Source organism: Euprymna scolopes, chromosome 19 (genome assembly GCF_053919585.1).
Source record: "Euprymna scolopes isolate OS-2025 chromosome 19, ASM5391958v1, whole genome shotgun sequence".
NCBI lineage: Eukaryota > Metazoa > Mollusca > Cephalopoda > Sepiida > Sepiolidae > Euprymna > Euprymna scolopes.
In genome coordinates, this window is record NC_136500.1 from 36,322,172 (window position 1) to 36,348,460 (window position 26,289).

The 26,289-nt window shown below is 32.1% G+C and overlaps 1 protein-coding gene and 1 long non-coding RNA gene across 5 annotated transcripts in view; one reads left to right on the forward strand and one right to left on the reverse strand.

Annotated features, from left to right (window-relative positions):
* The first annotated feature begins 465 nt into the window (after nucleotides 1-465).
* Nucleotides 466-20,182, forward strand: LOC145303529 (uncharacterized). The gene is made up of 3 exons (XR_013873723.1): nucleotides 466-591; nucleotides 7,264-7,291; nucleotides 20,093-20,182. It is a non-coding gene; the product is annotated as an uncharacterized LOC145303529 (long non-coding RNA).
* The window catches only part of LOC145303528 (dnaJ homolog subfamily C member 13-like), a 328,576-nt gene continuing 304,957 nt past the window's right edge, over nucleotides 2,671-26,289 (reverse strand). For all 4 annotated transcript variants that reach the window (XM_080144980.1, XM_080144981.1, XM_080144982.1 and 1 more), the window contains 7 exons: nucleotides 25,397-25,478; nucleotides 17,319-17,535; nucleotides 15,032-15,211; nucleotides 12,835-12,975; nucleotides 10,578-10,718; nucleotides 8,728-8,827; nucleotides 2,671-3,840 (listed from right to left, as the gene is read on the reverse strand). In XM_080144980.1, coding sequence (XP_080001106.1) covers nucleotides 3,734-3,840; nucleotides 8,728-8,827; nucleotides 10,578-10,718; nucleotides 12,835-12,975; nucleotides 15,032-15,211; nucleotides 17,319-17,535; nucleotides 25,397-25,478 — 968 coding nt within the window. In that variant the 3' untranslated portion in view covers nucleotides 2,671-3,733. The remainder of the gene's footprint in view (nucleotides 3,841-8,727; nucleotides 8,828-10,577; nucleotides 10,719-12,834; nucleotides 12,976-15,031; nucleotides 15,212-17,318; nucleotides 17,536-25,396; nucleotides 25,479-26,289) is intronic.

Consider the following 26,289-nt stretch of genomic DNA (forward strand, 5'->3'; position numbering starts at 1 on the left):
GAGAGAATTCTGGACAAAGGCTAATAATAATGATAGAACAATCGGCAAAGCAAATCTTTACAAACCAATCATGGTGCTGCATCATTTTGCAATACAAAAATGATCATCTCCATAGAGAAATGTTCGATGTGTGACAGTGTCAATGAAAATGAATAAATTTAATCCAAAATGCACTTTGTGTAATGTTACACACGTGTTTACACACACACATTAACATGTAGACACCTGGTACCCAACACATTGTAGCGGAGTGTGTCGCAAGGAACATCGGACAAGTAATAACTCAACTCCTTTTTTTTTTGTAACAACAACATTTATTTACGGGTACTTTCTCAAATAAAATGTGATCGTGCTCCTTCTCTCTAACCTCACGAACGTCCTTCATGTCTCTAACAAGCTCTCTTGTTTTTTTTCTTTTTCCTTACAGTGATCTTATTTTGCACACAGCTCAGTATTTGCATATAACTACCATGCGCACGTCCGCGCTGTTGCATTTGCTCTTCTATTTGTGTTACTCTTTTGGTAGAATCAACAAGATTTTCAGACACCCGCAACTTGGGAAGCAATCTCACATACAGAAGTAAGCAAAAGGTAAATTACAATCATCAATTTCATCATCTTATTTCCCTTGCTCAGGAGTCTGATGTTTTCTAACAGCCTGCAATCTCAGTCTGTTGTCTTTAATTAAAAAAACAAAAAAAAATTTTTTTAATCTGTATGATGTACATATCTGTGACAAAACACAAATATCATATTCCAAAAATCACATAAATTGATCAAGTAGTTTTAATTTTATAAAGAAAATCATTTTTAAGCAATTAATGGGAATTTGTAGGCACCACAACATAAATCTCACATGTTTTAAATTATTGTTGAGTCATCTTCCTTTGTTATTGTTTTTTTTTTTTTTTAAATTATTTTCAAAATGGCAGACATTTCTGTCACTCATAAAATTTGATTTTTTTTTTTAGAAATAGCACTACTCGATCAATTTACGTGATTTTTGGAATACAATATTTGCTATTATGTCACGGGTAATTAGATTGTACAGATTTTACTTGATTTTTGTTTTTTTAATATAGGAGTAATTCTGGCTAAGAACCAAAAGTACCCTTTTTACTCAAGGACGTTTCTTGAGATTGTCTGAGCATTCATACCTGGACTCTTTAGAATTGAAGTTCTTGACAAACTTTCTCTTGCATTGCCTTGACTAAAATTAAATTTTGTATTTCTTTCATTTGATAATGTTATATCTGCAACAAAGTTATTTTTACACAACTTTATGATGCATGACAGGTTTTCAATCAACTGCGTTAATCATTTTTTTTTTTTACGTTAACAATATTGGTTTGATACATTCAAAAACCACACGATCATAAAGCAGTCAGAAGACTGCATAACGTGGCACAAAAATGTAAGGATAAACTAAAATTTAATCTGGGCTTTACTTCAATATCATATGAAGTAATCCCACGGTTATGCCATGAAAACATTGATAACTGAAAAACTATTTGTTTGATCAGACTGAATTTTTTCCATGTGTTGTCAAAGTTGATTAGATTCGTACATCTTATTTGGAAAAATCTAAACTTGAGATCCATACATCAAATTTAGAAATATAATTTAGAAGTTGAAATTCTGTTAAAATTTTGACCATGATCAAACTTTTCATATCATTATTTCTCTTCATATATCAGTGTTTTTTTTTGTTTTTTTTAATATTTCACAAGCTCACCTGCTAGTCCTCACAGACTAGCAGGTCAACTGTCTTCGAATTCCACTCTGTAGAGTCTTGTCCAATTACTTGTTTACAAGTTTTCTTTGGCCGACCAACCTTCTTGCGATTCAAGTCATCAATGCTTCTAGCTCCATGTGACTATACAAGCATAATGGATTTTTCTTTAAGATAACCTCAATGCTGGGCAAACATGGTGCTTTCAGCAAATCCTCTAACTTAATGTATTGAGTTGGCTCAATATAAAATTAATGGTGCTAGTGCATCTTTTGAACCAGTTGAAACTCAGCATTCGCTCGGCTTTCCCCGGAACAAGACGTGAACAGCTCAGGTTTAGCTGCTGTCTGAGAAGACATTCCAGCCCCCTCAGATGTTTTTCTTATGAACACCTCATAAAATTTAGGTAAAAACTACATTTTCAGCTATATTTAAATAAAGGAACCCATTTTTTCAGAGGGTTGATTTTGGTTCAGAAAGAAGAAATCAGTGCATCATGGTTTGGAATCTGGACATTTTAGAAAATTTGCAATTTTGGGGCTTTAAAAAATAATCACATTTTTAAACAAACTTGTTAAAAAAATTATTTTTTTTTTTTAAACCTTTTCTTGAAAACATTTGCTTAAAATTATTTGACACATACACACACACACAAAAAAAAAAGCACTTATAACCTTTTCTTCACACAGTTAATAAAATAAAAAATTACAGTAGGTTTTTTTTTTTTTTTGATGTTTCTGCATTTAACCTTTTGCTATTTTCTTTACATAATGTTGTTATGAATTCATCAGCTATGCTTGGCATAATCCAGCTGTTGACGTCATGTTCCAGGAAAAGCCAAGCGAACGCAGAGTTAAGTTTGGTTCAAAGAATGTACTAGTACCAATTTAATAAAAAGAAAAAAATTTAAAATGAAAGAAAAAAAGCAAAACAAAATGTTATATTCATTTTTGACCTACCCTTGATTTATTTAGCTAAGATATATTCAAAACAGAACAACATAACGACAGTGCATGAGTGCTGTTCGAGCAATCTGGAGAAAGGGAGGGGGCGGGGCTTCACAAACAATTTATACAGTGAATCTGCAGAGAGGAGGAGTGTTAGGGGTTAGTCTTTGATAAGAGTGAGAAAGTGGGTAATATAACAGATTTTGAATTGTTCCCCCAATCCATCACTCCTTCTCTCTCCAGGCTTGTACGATAGACAGTTCTGTTGTTTTTACAATTTGAATTAGTGTTTAGTTCAATCAGTGTGAGTTTTGAAGGGAGTATTGTGGGGAAGGAGGGTCAGCCTTTGCGGCCAGCCAGCTAGCCACAGAAGATAGCCTATATGGACTAGAAGAGGGGAGGTGAGGGTTGCTTTGATGCTGCAACCCACAAGGTACTGGCTCACCACCGGGCAGGCAGATTTGGAAAAGTCTTCTTTTTTTTTTTTTTTTAAGGAGAGAGGGGCAGGAAATAAAATTGTTCTGTTTATATTTTTTAAACAAAAACAAAAAATTTTTTAATATATTTTTCACCCCCTCCCACAACCCATTCCCACCCCCAAATGATCTCGAAGACAAAAAAAAAAAAAAAAAAAAAAAAATTATTTTTTCCTTCCTTTTTCTTTAGATCCAAGAGTAAATCATTTTTGTGTTTTCTTTCAATTTGTTTTCATGGCATAAATCATGATTGGCAAACCAATCTTTCCCTCACGAATGTCGTCATCGTCGTAAGTTTTGAGGGAGAACAAAAAAGTAAAGAATAATGAGAACAGCAAGATGGCAGTTTCCTCTCAGACGGAACAGCAGTGCAGAACATATTGGTCAGCGAGGGTGTGGCCATTGCTGTGTAGCCCTTGACCACTGCTGCCTGGACATGATGAGGGTGATGATGATGGTGATGATAATGTTGATGCTATCATAGGAAAATAAAAGAGTTTAAAAAAAAAGTGAAAAAAAACTCTCAGTTCATTCCAAATAAATGTAGAAGAAGAATTTTGTTTGTAAGTGATTGTCCATCAGTGGAAGTCGTCATTGTGGCCAGTGTCCAGTGGTGGTGGTGCATCAGGGAGATTGGGTCGTACCCCAGATGTCAAGTACCCAGCTACACCAGGACCTGTTGGACCTGAAAACAAATGAGTAAATCTTTATAGTAACATTTTATTTTTAAAAGGGATCATAATTAACTTAAATAATAATAAAAATTTTTTAAAGTCCAAATTATTAAATCCTCACTAATTAGTTTTTCATAAAAGTATTTTCAAGAAATTTTGGATGAAGGACTGAGAACCGTCTAAAATATTAAAAGTATTCACACTTATAATTTACATGCTTTTTTTTTTTTTATGAAAATTGCTCCAGACAAAACATGAAGCTGCTTGATATAAGGAATAAAAATAAAAGAAAATACTACTTCAAAGTCAAAAAGCACCTAACAATGAATCAATTTCAACCAAAAAACAGCAATTCTTCCCTATTTGTCAGAAACATCACTCATGGAATATGAGGATTAAAGGAGAAAATAAGGAAAGCGATAGTTACGAGGTTGCTGAAAGTAAACATTTGGGATCTTCTGACCACTCGGTTATATCAGTTAAGATAAAAATGAAATGTAATAAGTCTTCAGACGCACCTCTCCACCGTACTGTATTGATACCCTATGGCTGACTTGGGATAGCTTCCGTACATTTATATCAGATCTACCTCTGCGTTCCATGTTTAAAAAGGATGTGTCTTCTATAGTATCAGACCTGACCGAATGGTTAATTGTAGGCATAGACCGATTCATACAATCCAAAAAATTCTAACAAAAACCTAACAGCCAGCCTTGGTTCTCCAGAATGTGCTGCTGCCATCGCGCACAGAAATCACTTTTTCCATAGCTACCAATGTAATAGATGTACTGAGACTAAAGCTGCTTTCAGGACTGCCAGCTACCACTGCAAAAGAGTAATAAAAAAATGCAAGAGAGCTATATGCTCAGTCCGTTTAATCCAAAGCAGCTGAGCAGCAGCTTGGTTCCCACCAGTTTTTGCAAATAGCAAACAGGATCCTGAACAGAAGCGTGTGTTCTATCCCAACCATCATCAATCATCATCATCAGACAAGGCCAAACTATTTGCCAAGAACTTTGCAGCTAATTCTATCCTATACGACAAAGGCCATCAACTCCCCGAATTTCCTCCTGCAACAGACAAATATCTGTGCGTAATGTCGCTAAGCTAATCAAGAACCTTGATTCCAGTAAAGCAACTGGCCCTGACGGCATTCCAATTATAGTGTTGAAAAAGCTTCAACCAGAACTTGCCTCCATACTTACAAAACTGTTTAAGTGTTGCCTTAATGAAAAGTGCTTTCCAACACCCTGGAAAACCTCATCATTATGCCCTGTATTTAAAAATCAGGTGATAAGTCATCTCCCTCTCATTACAGACCAATAAGTCTCCTCTGCGTCATGAGTAAGTTGCTAGAATCCATATTAAATAAAGAAGTAGTCAACCACCTCAGCAGAAATAACCTTCTTAGTGACATGCAATATGGTTTCTGTTCTGTTAGATCTACAGCAGATGTGCTACATTTCATAGGATTAGTGAATCTCTTGACAAAAGCTTCCTTTCTAGGGCAATTGCTCTTGACATATCAAAAGCCTTCGATAAGTTATGGCACAAAAGCCTACTTTACAAGATTTCCAGCTACGGTATCACTGGAAATGTTTCCTCAATAATTAAATCATTCCTCTCTGATAGGCTCATAATAGTGGTTGATGGGCAGAAATAAGAGGCCCACAGTATTAATGCTGGAGTCCCTCAGGGATCCATCCTGAGTCCAACTCTCTTCCTGATCCACATACTTAAATCATTTGTTGACATCTATGCTGATGACACGACCATCTATGGCAACACATCATAGGCCGTAAATGACAAAGTTCTCTCCGATTCTCTCTCCTCTGATCTTGATCACATGGTACAGTGGGGAAAGAGGTAGCTGGTTAATTTTAATGCATCTAAAACCAAGCTCATATCTTTACATCATAAACGCTCTGATTCCCATCTGGCATCAATTGGGATGGATGGCTCTCGTCTTGGGGTGGCTCCATGTTTTGACAAGCTTCTGAGATTGTCCTTTACTCCTGATCTGAAATGGAACACGTACATCAATTCTGTTGCCAAGGTCGCTGGAAAAATGGTGGGATTCTATCGCTCCAGAAGATATCTCACTGCTGATGCAATTCTCTATCTATATAAAAGCCAAGTATGTCCAAGGATGGAGTACTGCTGCCATATCTGGGCAGGAGTTGCTAAAAACAGCCTATCCTGCCTTGACAGAGTACAAAATAGACTTTGTGTCTTAGTCGGGGATGCCCTTTTCTCTTCCCTGCAACCTCTTTCCCACAGAAGAGACGTTGCAAGCCTGTGTTTGTTTTATCGTTATTTCCATGGCAGATGCTTGTCTGAGTTCCAATCTCTGGTCCCCCCTCACCAATCTTCCACGAAAAACACCCGTCTAGCTGAAACCACTGTCAATAATTTTCCCCACTCTTTATCTGTGCCTAAATCAAAATGTAAACTCCATGGACAAAGCTTCTTTCTTAGAAGTGCACACCTGTGGCATTCTGTTCCGTTTGCTTGTTTCCCACCTGACTACAACTTGGATGTCTTCAAGTCCAACATAAACAAATTCCTGATAAACCGCCCCATTAAGTAAGACACTTTATCAAATCTCCATTACTAACGATTACCGCGATATCCTATTGATTACTGTACATGCAATAACCCTTATCTTCAAGTGGCTTCTGGGCCTTGATAAGTGGTGACTACCATGTAAAAAAAAACTCGGGTCCACATTCTTCTATAAAGTTAAAAAAAAATCTTTTGTGTTGAATATGAAGAAATTTCTAAACTGATAAAAGAATATATCGATTTATTACATCCTTTATTTTTATATGGATATTTGAATGTACAAAATGCGTTCCTAAATTAATTAACAAATCATTATGAATTTTGGAACACAGCTGCTTTGCATAAAGGATTGCAATGTGGTCTAGATTTAATTCAATTTAGTTATATGCAAGTGGACAAGAAATGGGTGAAAAACCTTTATGGAAATTCAAATATCTTCAATTTTTGTAAAATTTTAATGATAGGTATTAGGCGTCAATTAATAAATATTTCCTAAATTTCAATTTCTTTTGAGTATCTTAAAGGCTTTTTAAGGTGTATTAATATGAATACAACTTCCTATTTGAAATTTCAAATATTTTAGATATGCATTAAATTTGATCCATAGTCATTAGACACCAATGAAGCACGATTCATTACATTTCAATTTGTTAAAAATTAAGTGATAAATTTTAGATTTTTCTGGAATCAAAATCCATTGCATGATTTTTTTTTTCTGGAATCAAAATCCATTGCATGATTTTGATTAAAATCGGAATAAGGATAAGAGACGCAAGATTTATTAGCATTATATATATGTTTTAATTTTTGTAAAGGGACATAAAAATAGTGTTTAGGTAATTAATCTTACCTGTTCTTGAATTTTTCAGATAAAATTGAGGAATTTATTCTTATTTGGTAAGTAAACTATAAAAATTGATAATTTTTAAATAATTTATTTTGTAATAAAATTTTATAACTAGACATAAGATCCCTTTATGAATGTTTTTCTTTGCAATATTTTCCTGATCATTTCATTTGTTTTTAGCTATTCATCTATATTGCTCTCAAGTTTTTTTACGCCTAGTGATTTTATAAAAAATTTTTACATTTTCACTGGTGGTTGCTTTGCTTACCAGTTAACACTGTTCCGCTGCTGTGTTCGAATTTAACTTAGTAATAGCCAAATTAAACCTATTTAAATACTAGAACCTGTAAAAACCAATTGCATATAACCATTTACAAGTAAGACAAGGAAAAAGAAGAGGAAGTAAAAACCCTTGAAATAATTATAAACTTTTATTTAAAGAGGGAAAAATAAATTGAAAGAGGAGGGAGAAAAAAATTATAATAAAGTCTGAAGTTCCTTTTAACCGTATAAAAGACCGTATTTTGACTGCCAAAAAATGTCCCCTTTTGGCGAACCTTAAAGGTTCTAGTAACAGTTCAGGAGAGAGAAAGAATAGAATTAAAAGATAAGAAAAGATTAAGAAAGAGGCAAAACTTATTTTGAGGTAAGCATAGCTTTTATTTTTTTAGAAGAAAGGATAATTTATATGGAATTTTTTTAGAGAGAAAAATTGTCATTCCTGCTTAAAAATAAAAACTGTTTTGTTGGATTTTCTTTTTTATCAAATAAATCTGCATCTTCTTCAACTTTTTTTTACTCATATTTATTGGCTTTTACTTGGGAAAAAAAACAAACATTTGACCTGATGTAGCTTCGACAGCTTACTTGAATGAAAACTTTTTTCTTATAAGAGAAGGCTCTTCTTGCTGCACCATTGAAGATTATACACTTTCCTTTTTACTTCAAATATTTTCTGAGAACCAAGCAAATATTGTCGTCTGCACCATCACTTTTTTCACTCGTCTCAGATTTAACATTTGCACTTATTTCTTTTCCTCTAGACAAGACTTTTGACTTGATTTTTTAAGCCTTTTCTATCTGAACTCAGCTGGCATTTTTCTCTTCATTTTTGTCACCTAGACGAAAATTTAACAGACGAAATAGGACCTTCATCTACAGCCTCCCGTTGTCGCCATGATGGGTCACTACATTTTCAAACAACGACCTTTCACTCCCAAAGGCCAAGGCAGCAACTGCGTTTTTTCACTTCCATTTTCATTTAAATCGGCAAAAAATCACTTGACCAATCGTCAATAAAGAAACAGTCACGTGCTATCAGTAGTAGTCTACAACTACTTGCATAGAGGGGGGTGGGTTAAAGAAAGAAGAAAAAGAAGGGTAGATGGAAGAATTAAATTCTGACAGCCGGTTGCTTTGCCTACTTGTTAATACCATTCCACTGTTGGTTGCCTTGCCTACTTGTTAACATTGTTTTATTACTTACCTGTTAAGTAACCTGCCAAAGAAGAATCTGATATGAAGAGATCATGTTTCTGATCTTTGTAATCTTTCCAAACAGGGGATTTATCCAGAATTGATGTCACCTTTAAAACAAAAAAGAAAAAGGAGTAAGCATTTGAAAGACAAAAAAGATGAACTGCATCGGCAACTTAAGTGTCATCCATTACAGTTTAGTTAGAAAACCTTATATTCCATGTATAAGATGTTCTCGCTGAACCATTTGAATAATTTAGGTGTATTGAGAAAAATGTCAATTCAACCTTTAGTCTTTCTATAATGGGATGTTTTCGTTTTTACTTTCCACTTTTTATACCAATATATGCATTTTTTTTTCTTTGTGTATATTTAGGCAGCATCTTCTCGTTCAAACAAATGTTATTGAAGAGCACATAATTCTTCTGTTTTATTATCTTCCTTTTCATCTTCTCCAATCTCCAAAAAGTTTTCTTTGTGTTTTTTTTTTTTAAATTGTATAAGTTGGATCCACAGCAAGCGCTTTTGACAGAGATACTTCTATCATCCTCAGGCATGTTGTGGTGTAGAAATTATGTTTTATCCTTTTCCTAATTATATATATACATATTTTTATCATGGACATGGTGGCTTATGAATTAGGTGGGCAGACTTTTTTTTATATATTAATTTATTATATATATATATATATATACACACACACACATTTAAAATTTAAAATCTGCCATCCTAAGTATTTTAAAATATTTCGACTATATTTGTAATTGATATTATTGATCTGCGTTTTTTTTTGTTTTAATATACAATGCTTCGAGTATTTTTTAGTCCATTAACATTTTTCTCACCTTGCAAAACCTTAGTGTTTTCTACCATGATTCTTTCGCATTCAGAATGATGGCAGCCATGTTTTCACAAATGTTGCAATATCAAAATAGGTGAAGAGTTAATCTTCGCGACAATATGTTTGGAGTATAGCCTATGTAGTTAGTATTATTAGAGATACATTCTCATAATGGGCAGTTAAATCGGTAAACTATATTGGTAGTTTCTAACAAATTGTCTGTGAAATGTTGTTTTTGATTACAAGGTTAGTTGTCTGCAGTTTTTTTATAATAGATAATAAATTTTATTTTTTTATTATCATTGAGAGTCACGTATCAACCGATTATATTTTTTAGAATACTTTTTTCTTTTCAGATTTGAGAGATTTACTTTCCCTTATTTCTTTTAATGTCACAGCTTCAAAACGTTATTTAATAGGAATATTAGTGCAAACAATGACAGATGATAATTTTCTGGTTCTTGTCCAGAATTCTCCTTATATTAAAAAACAAAAATAAAGAAAAATCAGTATGATGTAGGTACCCGTGACAAAGCAAAAATATCATATTCCAAAAATCACATAAGTAGTTTTATTTTTAAAGAAAAAAATCCAATTATATGAGTATCAGTGGAGTGACCATCTTGCTCATCATTTTAGAAAAAGAAAAAAAAAAAGAAAAAAAAGCGAGATAACTCAACAATAATTCAAAACTTGCAAGATTTATGTTCTAATACCCACAAATTTCCATTAATTGCTTAAAAATAATTTTCTTATTTAAAACTTAAAACTACTTGATAAATTTACACGATTTTTGGAATATGATATTTTTGTTGCATTATGAGTATATACATTATACAGATTTTTCTTTATTTTTTTGTTTTTTAATAGAGGGAATTCTGGACAAGAACTAATTCTTCCCCTCCCTCATAACTTTTGATGAAGGGTTTAGTTGTGTTGCTGTATGTTTTGAGGTAAGAAAACTTATAGCAGACACAAGCCACTAACTCATTTAAAGCACTTACAACATTAACACTTACCTGTTCACCATATAATAAACTCCGTTGCATAGCTTTGAGCGCCTTCACAATTTGAGCCTTTGTTGCTGCTTGGTTCTCCGTATTCTCCAGAGGATTGTGTAACACCCAAAGCAAGAAAGGAACGAGCTCCTGTTTGATAGCCTGCAATAAATGGTTATGAGTTTTATTTTTTATTTTCTAAGAATTAATGAAATATTAATTGATTGTAAGCTTCAGGTTGAAAATGTGTGAACTATGCAAAATTGAATTCTATATATAAAAGTCAATGTTTGTTCGTCTGTGTACTATGGAAATCAATATGTTAACAGGTAGAACGTCCAAATACGTTTCAGACTTCTGATTCGACGCTCTGATCCCCAGCTGGCATCAATTGTGATGGATGGCTCTCGTCTGGGTGAGGCCCCGTGTTTTGACAAGCTTCTAGGTTTGACCTTTACTCCTGATCTGAAATGAAACACGTACATCAAGTCTGTTGCCAAGGTCGCTGGAAAGATGGTGGGATCCTTCTACCGCTCCAGAAGATATCTCACTACTGATGCAATTCTCTATCTATATAAAAGCCAAGTACGTCCAAGGATGGAATACTGTTGCCATATCTGGGAAGGAGCTGCCAAAAACAGCCTATCATGCCTTGACAGAGTACAAAATAGACTTCGTGGCTTAGTGGGGGATGCCCTTTTCTCTACCCTGCAACCCCTCTCCCACAGAAGAGACGTTGCGAGCCTATCCTTGTTTTATCGTTATTTTCATGGCAGGTGCTCGTCTGAACTCCAATCCCTGGTCCCCCCTCGCCAATCTTTCACGAAAAACACCCGTCTAGCTGAATCCACTGTGAAAAATTTCCCCCACTCTATATCTGTGCCTAAATCAAAACGCGGATTCCATGAACAAAGCTTCTTTCTTAGAACTGCACACCTGTGGAACTCTGTTCCGTCTGCCTGCTTCCCTCCGGACTACAACTTGGATGTCTTCAAGTCTAATGTTAACAAATTCCTAATGAACCGCCCCCTTAAGTAAACACTCCATCAAATCTCCACACTAACGTAATGTACTTGCAATAACCCTTATCCCTGAGTGGCTTCCGGGCCTTGATAAGTGGTGATCACTGTAAAAAAAAAAAAAAAAAAAAAAAAAGTGAGGATTAACTCTTTCACAAAATTCAAAGAGATTATTAAAAGAATTTTCCTTTGATTCCATCCAAGATCACTAGAAGCAATTATTGGTTAGGGCCATAAAATAACTGAAACATATTAGAATGTAAATAAATGAAATTAATTTTTTAAGAACAGATTTTTTGGGTGGCTTCACAAAACAAAAATAAAATTAAACAAAGAATATCTCTGAAGAATGAATTTACAAAAATGTAAAGTGGACAGTAAACCAAAGAAGAGTTTTACTATTTAAAATAATTGACTAAAAATGAATAATCATCAAAGCTGTTAGTCCTTGTCCCTATATTTAAAAAAAAAGATATCTTTATGATGTATGTGCCTGCGATGAAACAAAAATATATTCCAAAAATCATGTAAATTGATCAAGTAGTTTTATTTTTATAAAGAAAATTTTTGGCAAATTTGAGTTTTTCCAATGTCTCTATGTTAAAAATGTCTTCGTACCAAGATCAAATTATTTCCCTTGTTTTCAAGCTTGCGTCACAATAGCATCATCGTTCTCTTGCCAATTAGATTTGATTTTCTTATTTGAAAATAAAACTGCTTGAACAATTTATGTGATTTTTGGAAGATGATACTTTCTTTCTGTCACGGGTATGTACATCAGCTTTTTTTTTTTTTTTTTAATATAGGGGAAATTCTAGACAAGCACCAAACCATTTCATTTTATAACTGTCTAAGAAACGTAGCGTTCAATCTAAAACAACTGCATTTTCTTATAACATTTTTCTAATTTGATATTTTTTGTAAAAAAAAAAAAAAAAAAAAAAAAAAAAAAAAAAATTTTCTTTTTAAATGTTGATAAAATAGGTGAACATGTAAAAAAACTTTTTGAATGAAAACAAACTTGCTATTTATAAAACAGCCTTTTCTAAAAAACAACCCTGACAAGAAACATAAGATTATAGGTTATTAGGTCTTTCCATAAATGAATAAAAATGTCTGATTTTAACAAATCCTTGTAAATAAAGAAGATTCATAGTTTTCTCGATCAGTTAGCAAAAAAGATATAAAGCACGATAAGATGTGACTACTTAATGAATTGATTAATTACACCTGTGTCAGATTCGGTTCTGTAGACGCACCTGAGAGACGAGTTCTTCTTCGCCTTTTTCAAACATTTTCGCTAAAGCCTCAGCAGCCAGGGAAATCATGTCTTTACGGTGCTTCATGGCAACCTTCAGTGAACCAATGCACTCAACTGAACCCATGCTACGGATGCACAGCTGCAACAAAATTAAAGGAAATTATTATTGGAGAGGAAAGAAAAGAAATACAGGGAAAAAAAAGAATAGGAAGAATGAGATAGAGAAAGGAGAGAAGTGGAGGGAGAGAGGATGGAGAGAAAGGTGAAAGAAAAAAGAAATGAGGAAAAAAGGAAAAAGAAAGATACTTATACACATATTTATCTATATTCCTGAAATTTTTTTTACAATTAAACTCCCTTTTTACTATTCATTTAAAAAGAAAATACAACTGTTACATACGGGTTATGGAATTGCATTCATCTGCAAAAGATCTAGCTAATTTGCATATTCTTTAAAAATTCATTTTAATTAATCCCTATTATTTTTTTTGTTATGGGATGATGATTAATTAATACGTGTAATTATATTCACGCAGATATTCTACATGATTTATACTTGGGTAATATTTGTGTTAAAAGGTTATAGTAAATACAAAACTCTTTCTAAATATATTATGTATGTGTATATATTTGTTTAAAAATTTTGCTTACCAAACTCCTGTCAGTTTTTGATCTACAGACATGAAACTTAATATATTAAGTATTCAAACCCATGCAAAACTTTATATTTGGGTTTTAGCCAGGAAAAATCGGTTCAAAAGTGTGAAAACTTTAAAAAAATGGAATTTGCCAGATGAAGGTCGGACGACGGCATTACGAATATGCATGCGTAACGTAATAGCTATTGCTTCATGTTTTAATTTTTAGCCTTGCAGCAAACATGTCTTCATAGGTCAGGCATTAATGTCAAAGGAAAAAGTAAATCGTAAGCTGAACGCTTTGGTTTTGATTCTCAGTGGTAGCGCACGATTCATTTTTATTTAAACATTTTAAATCATTACTATATATTGGGTCCAATATAATATGATGATAAATACAAAATCTGCATTAATCAAAATATCGTATTTAAGCATATTTTATGACTGGGCAATGCCGGGTGGCCTGCTAGTACCATATAAACACACAGATACACATTCCCACACACATGCCACATATATACACATACTAACTATATATATATATATATATATATATATATATATATATATATAAAAGTGAACGTGTCTGGCTGTCTGTCTGGCTGTCTGTCTGTATACATTTCCCTACGCAATAACTCTGTCAATTTTTAGTCTATAGACGCGAAATTTGAAATACCGGGTACTGAGATTTGGGAAAATCGATGTGACGGGTGTCAGCCAAAAATTTGGCTGTTAAGAGGTCAAATTTCAACGATTTGACCTTTAAGAACTCTACCAAACTCCTCCGACAATTTTGGGTCTAGACACTTGAAATTTTAGATATAGGTTCCTTGAACCTGGATCTAACTTAATAAAGTGATTTGAGCCCGAAACTATAAATTTTAAGGGGTCATAATAGGGGTCAAAGTTTTAAAAAATTAACCATTTTTTTTGTTTTTTTGCTTTTTTTGCACAGCATACACCTCCAAACACCTGAGCAACGTCGGGCACCCCTGCTAGTATATAGTATATATATATATATATAAGGGTTATTCCAAAAATAAAACTCCCTATTTTATTTCAACTCAAAAAGTTGAGTTAAAAAGACAGGAGTGGTACCATTAAAATGAGCAATCTTTTTACTCCAGAAGTTATGTTTCTACATAGTTACTACCATTCTCAATGCACTTTTGCTAAGAATTCAATGATGCATCATCCATGACAGGAGTTGCTTTCTTAGAGTCTCACACTGTCAATATCTACAACAGAGAGATGAATCTTTCAGGTCATGAATGCATAAATTCAGTCATCATAACAATGCAATTTTCAATTCCTTTGATCCATTTGAGGAGGATAAAAAATAGGAAGCGTTAATTTTGGAACGCCCCTTGCTGCTGGACAGACGAAAAACTTAGTTGTAATCAATTGAAAAAATTTGTTAATGGTGACAAAAATAAGTATTATTCTTGTAAAGCAGTCAAGCTTTTTCTTGCAGGAGCCCGTGTAGGAATTTGCACAAATAACAATTCAAAAAATTAGCTAAACCTCAGAAAGTCACAAGGATTTCCTCTGGCTTACCTCACTGTTGGCGAGCTGATGTACCACTTGAATTGCACTCTTTGGAATAACGGTATTGGTAGAAGACATCACTTGGAATATTTTGGGGATGTAACCAAGGCCAGGCACTTGGTCCAATAGAGAAGTCTGCGATTGGAAGAGACACACAAGTGCCATTGTGACTGTCTCCAAGATTTCTGCCTAAAAATAATAATGAAAAAAAAGAAGCATGAAATCACAAATATTAACAAATTCTCTGAACAAAACTTATCAGATATTTTATAAAGCGTCCATAAAATTCTTTGATAGTGAGTTTATATTTATTCATTTGAGGAAGACTAGTTGAATTCCTCCAAAAAAAGTACTAACTCTTATTTTAATTTGTTTTGTATTATTCTATGATTCATATTTACAAACTTTTAATATGTTCTTCGACAGGCAATTACAATGGGGATGATGGTATTTAATTTGCATGAAGGTTTTTAACTTGAGCTTAAATAAATGTTATTTTTAATTAAATTAAATTTAATTAAAAAAATATTTGCATACAAACAGCATTTGATAGGAAAGTATTTTTTGTGCATCAAGTCGTTTGTACAGAAATAATTCTATTCTGCATTAATTAAGTCATTAATTTATCTGTTTTCACATAACTAGAAACACATTATTGATCAACAAAAAAGCAATAGGCAGAGTACACATTACTAAGTCAGTAGTTTTTTTTGTTTTTACAATGTTAACACTTAAGTTTCAATCTCATTTAAGTTTAAAATGCATTCGTCCTGACCTGCCTGGTAGGGACAGGTGGCCAAAAGTCGTCCTCTCAGTATATGTAAATGGCATTTCTCCCTCCAACCCCTTTCCATATCTCTTGTATGCATGCATTTTATTTGTCTTTTTGTTATATTAAATGAACTCTTAATTCTTGATCAACAAGCAAGGAACAGACATTAACAGCATGAACATTGGCAAAACTTTAGGGAATCATTCTTAATCGCTATTAATCCAAGACACATAAAATATAATCTGAGATGGAAATGAAAGACAATATAAGAAAGGCAGAGAGGGGACATTTTAAAAGGATAAGGGAACCTAGGAGCGGAAGTCAAGAAATCACATCACTTCCATCAGAGAGCAGTTCTAGCTCTCTCAGCCTGACAACGCCAACGATAATAGACGCAAAACACGGCAGTCCTGGCCAGTCCCACAGAGGAGGAGGATAGTGGGCACAGGTGGCCAAAAGTCATCCTCCCAATATATGTAAATAATATTCTGCCCTCAAATTCATTCTTTCCCAATCTCCCCTCTCTCTCTCTCATACACACACGCATTTGATTTCTGTCTCTTTTCTTCTGTTAAATAAACTACAAGCAATGAACACTGACGCAACTTGACTTAGACTAAAGACGCATAGGTATAGGCTGTTATACTCGCACAATGATAAGAGTATACAATATCATACACTTCATCACTGATCATAAACTATCTGATCGCATCAGTATCGCAGAGTTACCAGCATCCCATCAATATTTCTTGTCATCAAATGACTTGAGATTGTTTGATCACTTTAAGCATTCCAGTGTAGAGCTTTACAAAATATGCATTGAAGTCATAATATAATGGCGTCAGTCAGAAAATAGACCATGTTTGCAAATAGCCGAACATGAATATAGACCAAGCAAAATCCTGGGCCAAATATCAAAGCTTGGAGGACACTCCGTCATGTTAGTGCATATTCTTCAGCTAGCGGAGAAAAGGATTTAATTTAATCGGATAAATTTTTTTTTTTAAAATTCTTATTCACCCCAAACAAGACATTGACATTTAGATGTAATTACTGCTTGAACCATGTCTACAGGAAACTATGTGACGAGATGAACGAGATGTTTGTTCCCGTTACATTTAAATTTTTACATGTTAGTACAGTCAAGGAAACAGGAAGGGAATTCCAAAGTCTAGCAGTCCAGATGAAGAAACTAGTAGAGTATAAGGCTTTCCAGCATCTAAGAACCTCTACAACGAAAGGGTGAGATTTTGCTGTTGGATGCGTCTGTCGGATATATGTACATTGAAGGGGTACAAGTGCAAGGAGTTCATCAGAACACATTCCATTAAAGTACAGGCACATGAATACAACATTTCGGTGATGGGATAGAGGTTGGAGCGTGGTTCATAATGTGGGACCCATTAGATTGGAGACTTTTTTTGGATTATCAATATTTTAATGAATCGTTGCGGATATAAGATTGTATTTTTTGTTCAAGAGGATAGAGATTAAAGACATAAGTGAGTCTCTTGTCACACTTACATCAACTGTAGGGTCATCAATAAGACGCGTCCATTTATCAAGTAATTCTGTGAGAAATTCTTTGGGTTTACGTAGAACCCAGCCTGGGTTGGCGATAAACAATCGCAGAAATACTCCACCCACAGTCATTTCACCCTGTACTTCTGAATAGATGACGGAGAAATCCTCTGGTAAGGTCCATCGGGTGTCTGGATTGTCTCGCTGTGCTACATAATGCCTACAAAGAGAAGAAAAAAATGGAAATGCATTATGGTCTTGGTTTTTGCATTTGTTTTATGGTATATCAACCCTTTTCACTCTCCTTTTTCTGAACCAGCCATTTCGCTAGAATGCTTCAAGTTCATTATATGTTCAAATATTTACAATTTGTTAAGTATATATTTTTGCAACAAAATTAGTTTGTAAATTATATATTCTTATTTAACTTATAAGTTCAGAGAACTTAAGCCATTACTAACTATCAAAACATTGCCACTGTCAACCGAGAGATGAGTATCAGGAACGTGTACACAGTGTGATGATGTATGAAAATCAGTGAAGGTTGAGGCCGTGTTGCATGGAATGAAATGTGAGAATGATATAATAGATGTGTAATACAAATCTATAGATACCTTCAATGCGCGCCACAGATTTAAGCCCCCCTACATATAACAAAATGTTACTGTAAGATAATATTATCATCCTAACTTTTGTACCATTTAAAAAAAGCAGCTTCAAATGAACTGCTAATATTTTTTTTAAATATTTACAGCATAGGAAAATAATGAAAATACAAGGCTAAAGCCGTGTTTAGATTATTGACGCTTGAAAACAACATTCCTATGTAGTGATCATTGTGAAGGCTTAAACGCAACCATGTTTTTTTTGTTTTGTTTTTTTACATGGTGGTCACCACTTATCAAGGCCCGGAAGCCACTCAGGGATAAGGGTTATTGTAAGTACAGTACGTTAGTGCGGAGATTTAATGAAGTGTCTACTTAAAGGGCAGTTCATCAGAAATTTGTTTACATTGGACTTGAAGACATCCAGGTTGTAGTCAGGTGGGAAGCAGGTAAATGAAACAGAGTTCCACAGGCGTGCACTTCTAAGAAAGAAGCTTTGTTCATGGAATCTACGTTTTGATTTAGGCACAGATAAAGAGTGGGGAAAATTATTGACAGTGGATTCAGCTAGAAGAGTGTTTTTTGTAAAAGATTGGCGAGGGGGGACCAGAGATTGGAGTTCAAGCGAGCCATGGAAATAACGACAAAACAAAGAGAGATTGGAGTTCAAGCGAGCCATGGAAATAACGACAAAACAAAGACAGGCTTGCAACGTCTCTTCTGTGGGAGAGAGGTTACAGGGAAGAGAAAGGGGCATCCCTCACTAAACCACGAAGTCTATTTTGTACTCTGTCAAGGAAGGATAGGCTGTTTTTAGCAGCTCCTGCCCAGATATGGCAGCAGTATTCCATCCTTGGACGTACTTGGCTTTTATATAGATAGAGAATTGCATCAGCAGTGAGATATCTTCTGGAGCGGTAGAATCCCACCATCTTTCCAGCGACCTTGGCAACAGACTTGATGTACGTGTTCCATTTCAGATCAGGAGTAAAGGTCAAGCCCAGAAGCTTGTCAAAACATGGGGCTTCTCCTAGACGAGAGACATCCATTTCAATTGATGCCAGATGGGGATCAGAGTGTTGATGATATAAAGATAGGAGTTTGGTTTTAGATGCATTAAAGGTAACCAGCCATATCTTCCCCCACTGAACCACGTGCTCGAAATCAGAGGAGAGAGAATCAGAGAGAACTTTGTCATTTACAGCCTTTGATGTGTTGCCGTAGATGTTCATGTTCTCAATACCCATGGATATTGCTTTTGCTATGTCACAGTACTGAAAACATCCAAAATGCATGCAAAACGATAATTATGTTTAAGAAATCTAGGAAAAAATCAACTAATGGTCAAATTTTCATGAAATTTTTTATACTTATTCATTTTTAAATTAATTTACATATCAAAAGTAGGTTTTGATAAATATATGAGGAGAATAATTTTTTTTTTAGGTGTTCTACCCTCCCCTATATTTCATGTTATGAAAACTAAAAATAAATTTAGGTCTATAAATATTGTAACATTTTATAAAGCTGAAGCGTTTAAATAATTAAAAAATATTTTTATATACATTTACTTATCTAGAAGTTGTAAATAAAAAATGGACATAAAATCAATATTATTATGTAAAAAAAAAAAAATCAACACTTTTTCTTGATAATATAATTTGAATTACAAAAAAAAATTCTATAAAATTAATTTTAAAAAGATTTGAAGCATATTAAATTCCAATATTTTGCAATATGAAGTTTTACACATAGAATTTTTTTTATTAACGGCTTCCAATATTAAAAAATATATTCATATAATAGAATATGTGACTATCGGCTATGTTTAATTAGGAAATCCAGCATCTACCTCAAAAAATTCATTTTTGATTTTATGTTTTAATTGAAGTAGTGCCAAATTTATTTTTGTGCCTTTTTTTCAAAAAAATGTATGGAGGTCTCTAACTAACTGTTCCATTATTTACATAAGTTCTCTGTTGGCAAAAACTAAGATTAATTTAATAGGATTAACTCATCTGGGTAGTTCATTAAAAAGAAATCTATTTGTTTTACAAAACTCTTAGATTATTTTTTATCCATTTTTTATTGTAAATGTTTATTCATAAATTTCTGCATAAAATGTACAAAAAAGTTTATCGATTAACACGTAAATTTTTATTGTTTTTGCAGGTTTTTTTCTTACAGTTACACTGAAACCATTAACAATAACATGGACTAGTTGTTTTTCACAATATATGACAAATTACTTTTTTTTTTTAGAACTTATACACTTATGTTACCATGTTAAAATAATAACATTATTTAAAAAGCTATTCTTAACATGGGGAGGGAGTTTTGTAACTATTTTGCACTTTCAACTAACAATGTGATAAAAAAAAAATGCTGCAAAATTCAAATTTAACTTGAAAATACAATTTAAAAAAATAGCACAGTAACATAAGTGTATAAGCACCATTTTTCTTTACATCTACTATTTATTTAATGAAAACTAATTTTAGCCTACTTTTATTTTTATTTTTGCTCCTTTTTTCAATGACTACTGTTTGAATGTTAATATTTTATATTTAACTAGCTGTACTGTTGCTGTGACTGAAAACAAACAAAACATAATAGGCAAAATATATGATTTTTATGTTCATGTTCTCAATACCCATGGATATTGCTTTTGCTATGTCGCAGTACTGAAAACATCCAAAATGCATGCAAAACGATAATGTTAATAATTAAAGTGAATAGTTTTTGCAGGAAATAGAAATGTAAGCTATTTCTCATGTATTTATGGCAAATGTCATGTGACAAAACAGAAATGGCCACCGAAACCATTTGTTTTGTTGAATCATGGAATACATAAATTGACAAAAAATGTAATTTGTTATAATGGTGTTTTCTAAATAAAAATCAATTTTTTTTACAATAACAAAGAAGCACAGTGTTTTATCGGGTCCAGACTTAAACATATAAAAAAATCTAAGCAGGTATAATTGTGTTTTTAAATATAATCAACCTTTTGGCTATATGATATTGCTAGCTACAATAATGAAGAAGCACCCTTTTGTATTGGCCGACCCGTACAATGAACAGCCCCCCCCCCATAATTTGACTGGGAAGTAACAAGAATAGTAAGACAGAAAAAAAAAAGAAAAAAAAATGCAGAAAATTTACTGCTTAGATACATATTTAATTATCCATAAAGAACTTGCAGTTTGTAATATTTATTAACAGCTAATAAATATTTTTGCATAGTATTTAAAAGCAAAAGTTTTGTTTTTTTTATTTTGGTAACACAGAAACACATGTCAATGTAAAGAAAATAATGCACCAGAAACATAAGTTTACTGAATATCTACATATATTTCATTTTCTCTGGAAAAGTTGCAGTTTGTATAACATTTAATATATCTGATTGTAAATCATGTAAAAACAAAAGTTGTGTTTTTTTTTCTGTAGAAGTTGTTTTTTTTTGTTTTGTAATGTTTATTATTAAAATACTGATTAGATATTTATCTAATTATCTAAAAATAACTTGCAGTTTGTAATGTTTATTAACATCTAATAAATGCATTTGAAAAGTATTTAAAAGCAAAAGGTGTTTTTCTTAGGCAATACATGCTGACTGGAACACACGCACACAGAAACACATGTAAATGTAAACACGAAGATCTGGAAATGTATATTGATATTTTCTCTGTAGAAGTTTGCACAGTATTTAAAAACAAAAGTTGTTTCTCTTAGATAATGCACACTGACATGAACGCATACACACAGAATGATAACATACACTGATGCAGACACATGCACAGGAACACATAAATGTAAACAAAGTAACGGGCCAGAAATATTTAAAAAAAAAAAAAAAAAAAAAAAAAAAATTGAAAAAATATAAATACATTATAAGTTTACTGAATATATATATATATATATATATATATATATATATTTAAATGAAAAATTTGAAACTTTGAAGTGTCGGATAAAATGATAAAATAATTTTTTTTTTTATTTACTTTTCTTGTAAGTGGGTGACCATCTTTTACTTTAAATTCCTGTTTGAAACTGGAGCATAACACACGTGGACCCACCGGAACAGCACGTACATTTCTCCTTCTATTCCATGGCATTGCCTCCATCATAACACCAAAATGAAGAAAAAGAAATCATGGACTGGACTTCCTACCCTGAAAAGGCTATTTATTAACGAAATATTGGACTTACAAGAAAAAAAGTAAATAATAAAAAAAAAATTATTTTATCATTTTATCCGACACTTCAAAGTTTTCAAATTTCTCATTTAAATTCAAACATAAATGTCTTCAAAAAGTGTGTGACCATCTTTTACTTTATATATATACATATTTAATTTTCTCCAGAGAAGTTACATTTTGTATAAAATTTTATATTTCAGATAGCAAAGTATGTAAAAACAGAAGTTTTGTTTTTTTATTTATGAATGCATGCTGGATCGTACACGAGAATGGACGTATAAATTTACCGGAGATCAAAAAATGTATATTAATATTTTCTCCGTAAAAGTTGTTTTATGTAATGTTTATTTACATTTAATATTTGTCTTCTTTGTTATTTGTAATGCAAATTAAAAAAAACAAAAAAACATTTTCAGGGTTATTTATTTATGTTGATAGTGTAGAAGAAAATGTGTGAATGTTTTTTAAGAAAGGTGTATTAAAAAATGGAAAATAAATTTTTAAAAAAAGTAAGGCGGTGGTTAAATCGCCATTGTAAAATGCTCTTATGGTTGTCAACGGGTTTAAGTAGATTTATTTGAAAGAAAATTGTGTTAAAATAACTTAAACGTAATACGGAAATGAACGATGTAAAAAAAGAAAAAAAAAATGTAGAAAGTATTAACAATTGTTTATTTGGATAATTTAAACGCAAAAAAAACCCAAACAATTGGGACGCTGAAAACGTACACAGTAAAACAATACGTTTTATTGTCATGTTGATTATTTGTTTATGTATGCATGTGCAACCGGAAGTTGTAAACCGGATGTTGGGTTACAACACCTGTTACAAGGTCATTTGAGTTTTATAATTATATAAATTAATCATTAAACTCTATAGTAACATAATTATTGTATGTAGTATGCAGCCAAATATTTATATTAACTTTTTTTTTAGATGAATATCAAATATGAATATCAAAACCAAATTAAAATATAATATTCATGCATATTTTACGATCAGGCAACGACAGGCGGCCTGCTAGTTTACATATTTTTTAATAATCATTATTTGTATAAATCTTAAAACCTAACAAAATTTGAACAAACAAAGATTAATTATTAATTGCAGTTTTAAAAATAAAAATGTTTCTTAAAAAAAAAAAAAAAATCATTAAGTTGCTTCTGCTCTTTCATACTTATTAAAAACTTTGTATAGTAAACACAAATAATTAAAGTTTTATGGCATCTTTTTGAACTCAATGAAATCCTCAGACTCTCCAAACCTATTTTAATTTGTTTTTATTAGTTCTTTTTATTGTAAGCAAAGAATTCACTTGCCTATTCAATATAACAGATTTTAAAAAGCTTTTCGCACCTATTCGAAAAATGGCCATATGGCGGCTGTTAGAGACTTTGACTTTAATATCAAAGATTTAACTTGCTTGGATTTTTTTTTTCCTGATGCTGATTTTGTATGATCACCTCATCTTTTGAAATATTTCATGTTTCCTTATATTTTGTTTGGTTTTGGCACAAGTGAATATATAGATGAAAATCTCACAAGTTTATCAAAATTTTGGAAGAGCAAACATTGAGAAGTTTGTTAACTTAAAAGAGCAAAACTTTCATTTACATTTAAAATACCCAAAACATGAGATTCTACTTTTTTAGGCGATTATATGTGAGCACACTGAAACGCTATTTAGAATTTAGAATGGGGATTCAGTTGTGCATATAAATATAATGTAAACTGATCCCATTTCGATACATTATAACTTTTTTAAGCAGTTAAGTAATTTTTACAACTAATTCTAAGGCCGATTAGCAAAAGCATAAAATCACATGTAATTGCTATATTTTTTGTATTGCCACTCGTACTTAGGGTTAGTAGTAGGAAAGGAATGTGGTTTTTATGACTTAACAATACTATATATTAATACGATAGCATGTGTTATTTATTTTGTGTCACAATTACTTCCGAGTGACTATTGTTTAATTATGGATTCCCATTTCTTATAATAAATAATTTTACCAAGAACTTTTCATAAGTTTTTGTTTCAATGGCACTCAAGTCATTTTTTTATAAATAATTTTACCAAGAATTCTCCATAAGTTTTGGTTTCGATTTCGATTATAGCTAATGGAACTCCAGTGATCCATTTTTTTTTTTATAAATGATTGTATCAAGAATTCTTCATACATTTTGGTTTCGATCATAGCTGAAGGAACTCAAGCTAATGTACCCAAGTCATATGGATATATTTTTGTATTTTTGAAATCACAACTTTATAACATATAAAAAATCGACAGAACATTAACTCTATAATAATATATATGAAATCTGCAAGAATTAAAATATCATATTTAAGCATACTTAATGACTTGGCTACGCCAGGCGTCCTTGCTAGCTTAGATAAATACTTTTGCAGTTTTAACAAGAGTTACAATAATATCAGAGCATCTCTATTTACACCATGAATACCAACATCAATATATTACATAGGAGTCCCCTGTGGAATTTCTACAGGTCCCGCTAGTTATTATTTGCATCTCATTTTTGTTTTTGTTTTTTTACAGCAAAGCAAATCAATTTAATAACCCACCCAATTATTATAATTAAAATAAAATTTAATCATTCATTGAAGGAAGGCACATAATAGTTAACGAAGCGAAGGCCCTCTCCATGTTAAATGGTTTTCTAAATAGTAACATTATTATTTAGAAATTTGTTTGTAACAATGGGGGGAGCGTTGTTAATATTTTGTTCTTACATCATTTTATCATTTTACCTACCAATCGTCGACTAATTTCAACTGTTTATGAAATCTTTCAATTAGCATGTTGTATACTAACAGCAAACTGATACAATTTGGCTTTGTTTAAAATCAAAATAAATCTTCTGTTGCCTTTCAATTTACAATGCATTATAAGGAAAACATTTGAGAAAAAATATATCCAGAAATTACCCGGGGATTTATGTAATAACTTGAAAATTTACAAAACAAAAAACAAATATCTAATTAAATATTTATAAATATTAAAAAAATCGGAATCAGGAATTGAATCGGAAATTTAGAATGGAATTGAGAAACATTTTGGAATCGTCCCACCATTAATATATATATATATATATATATATATATATATATATAGATAGAATGATAGATAGATAGATAGATAGATAGATAGAGAAAAGCCATTTTGTATCATGAATAGGCTATTTCTTTGTTCAGATGAAAAAGAGATTTGTTGCAGATAGAAAAAAAAAGCAGTAAAAATCAATACTTACTGAACCTTTAATTTCTTAATAAGTTCACAAACTTTTTCTCGTGCGTCGTCATTCCAAATTAATTCTGGATTTTCGTGTGTTCCTATCCAAAAAAATATAAAGTGTTTTTTTTTGCGTTAAATAGAAATGAGAGGAGGGACGAAAAGGGAAAAGAGGAGGATAAAGCAATGAAAAAAAAAAACCTCTTTACTAAAGCAAAAAGATCTATTTATGCATTTTGTAAATCTACTTATGATTTTTAAAGCTTACAAAATAAATAAAGCAAAGAAACCAATGAAAATAAAGATGGAGAAAATTCAAAAAAATAAATAATATAAACACACATTTATGCATAAAACCCAACTAAAATGTCGGGGTATAATATTTTTTTGTACCAGAATGGAAGTGCTAAACCAATTAGTCTACTTTCTTTTTTTTTCCAGAGTTCTGTCCCTTGAAGGTAATGAATACAAGGTAAATAATTTGACCAAAATCATTTTGTCTTGAAGGCCGTTTTGATATCACATGATATAGGATGATGCCACGGAATTGCTGTTAATAAAATTTACAATACTTTCTACAATCCAATTATATTTGTCTTCATTCTATATCCAACTTATTCATCCAGTTCCAATCATGGATGTCGAACATGTTTTCGCATCGTTCAATGATTCTGGTTTGAGCTAATGTATTGAACAAAATTATTTAACTGAAAATTCTAGATGTTCTAGAGAAGTTCTATTATTTAGATCCGGAATTTTGTTTTAATTCTCCTAAAAATGAGATTCTACTTTTTTTTTGGGGCAATTAAAGCATCCTGAAAATGTAAGAATCCCGAAAAGGTAGGCAGTAGAAATAAATTATAAAAACAAAATATTTTAGAATTAAAATGAGAATTACTTTCACATATGAAT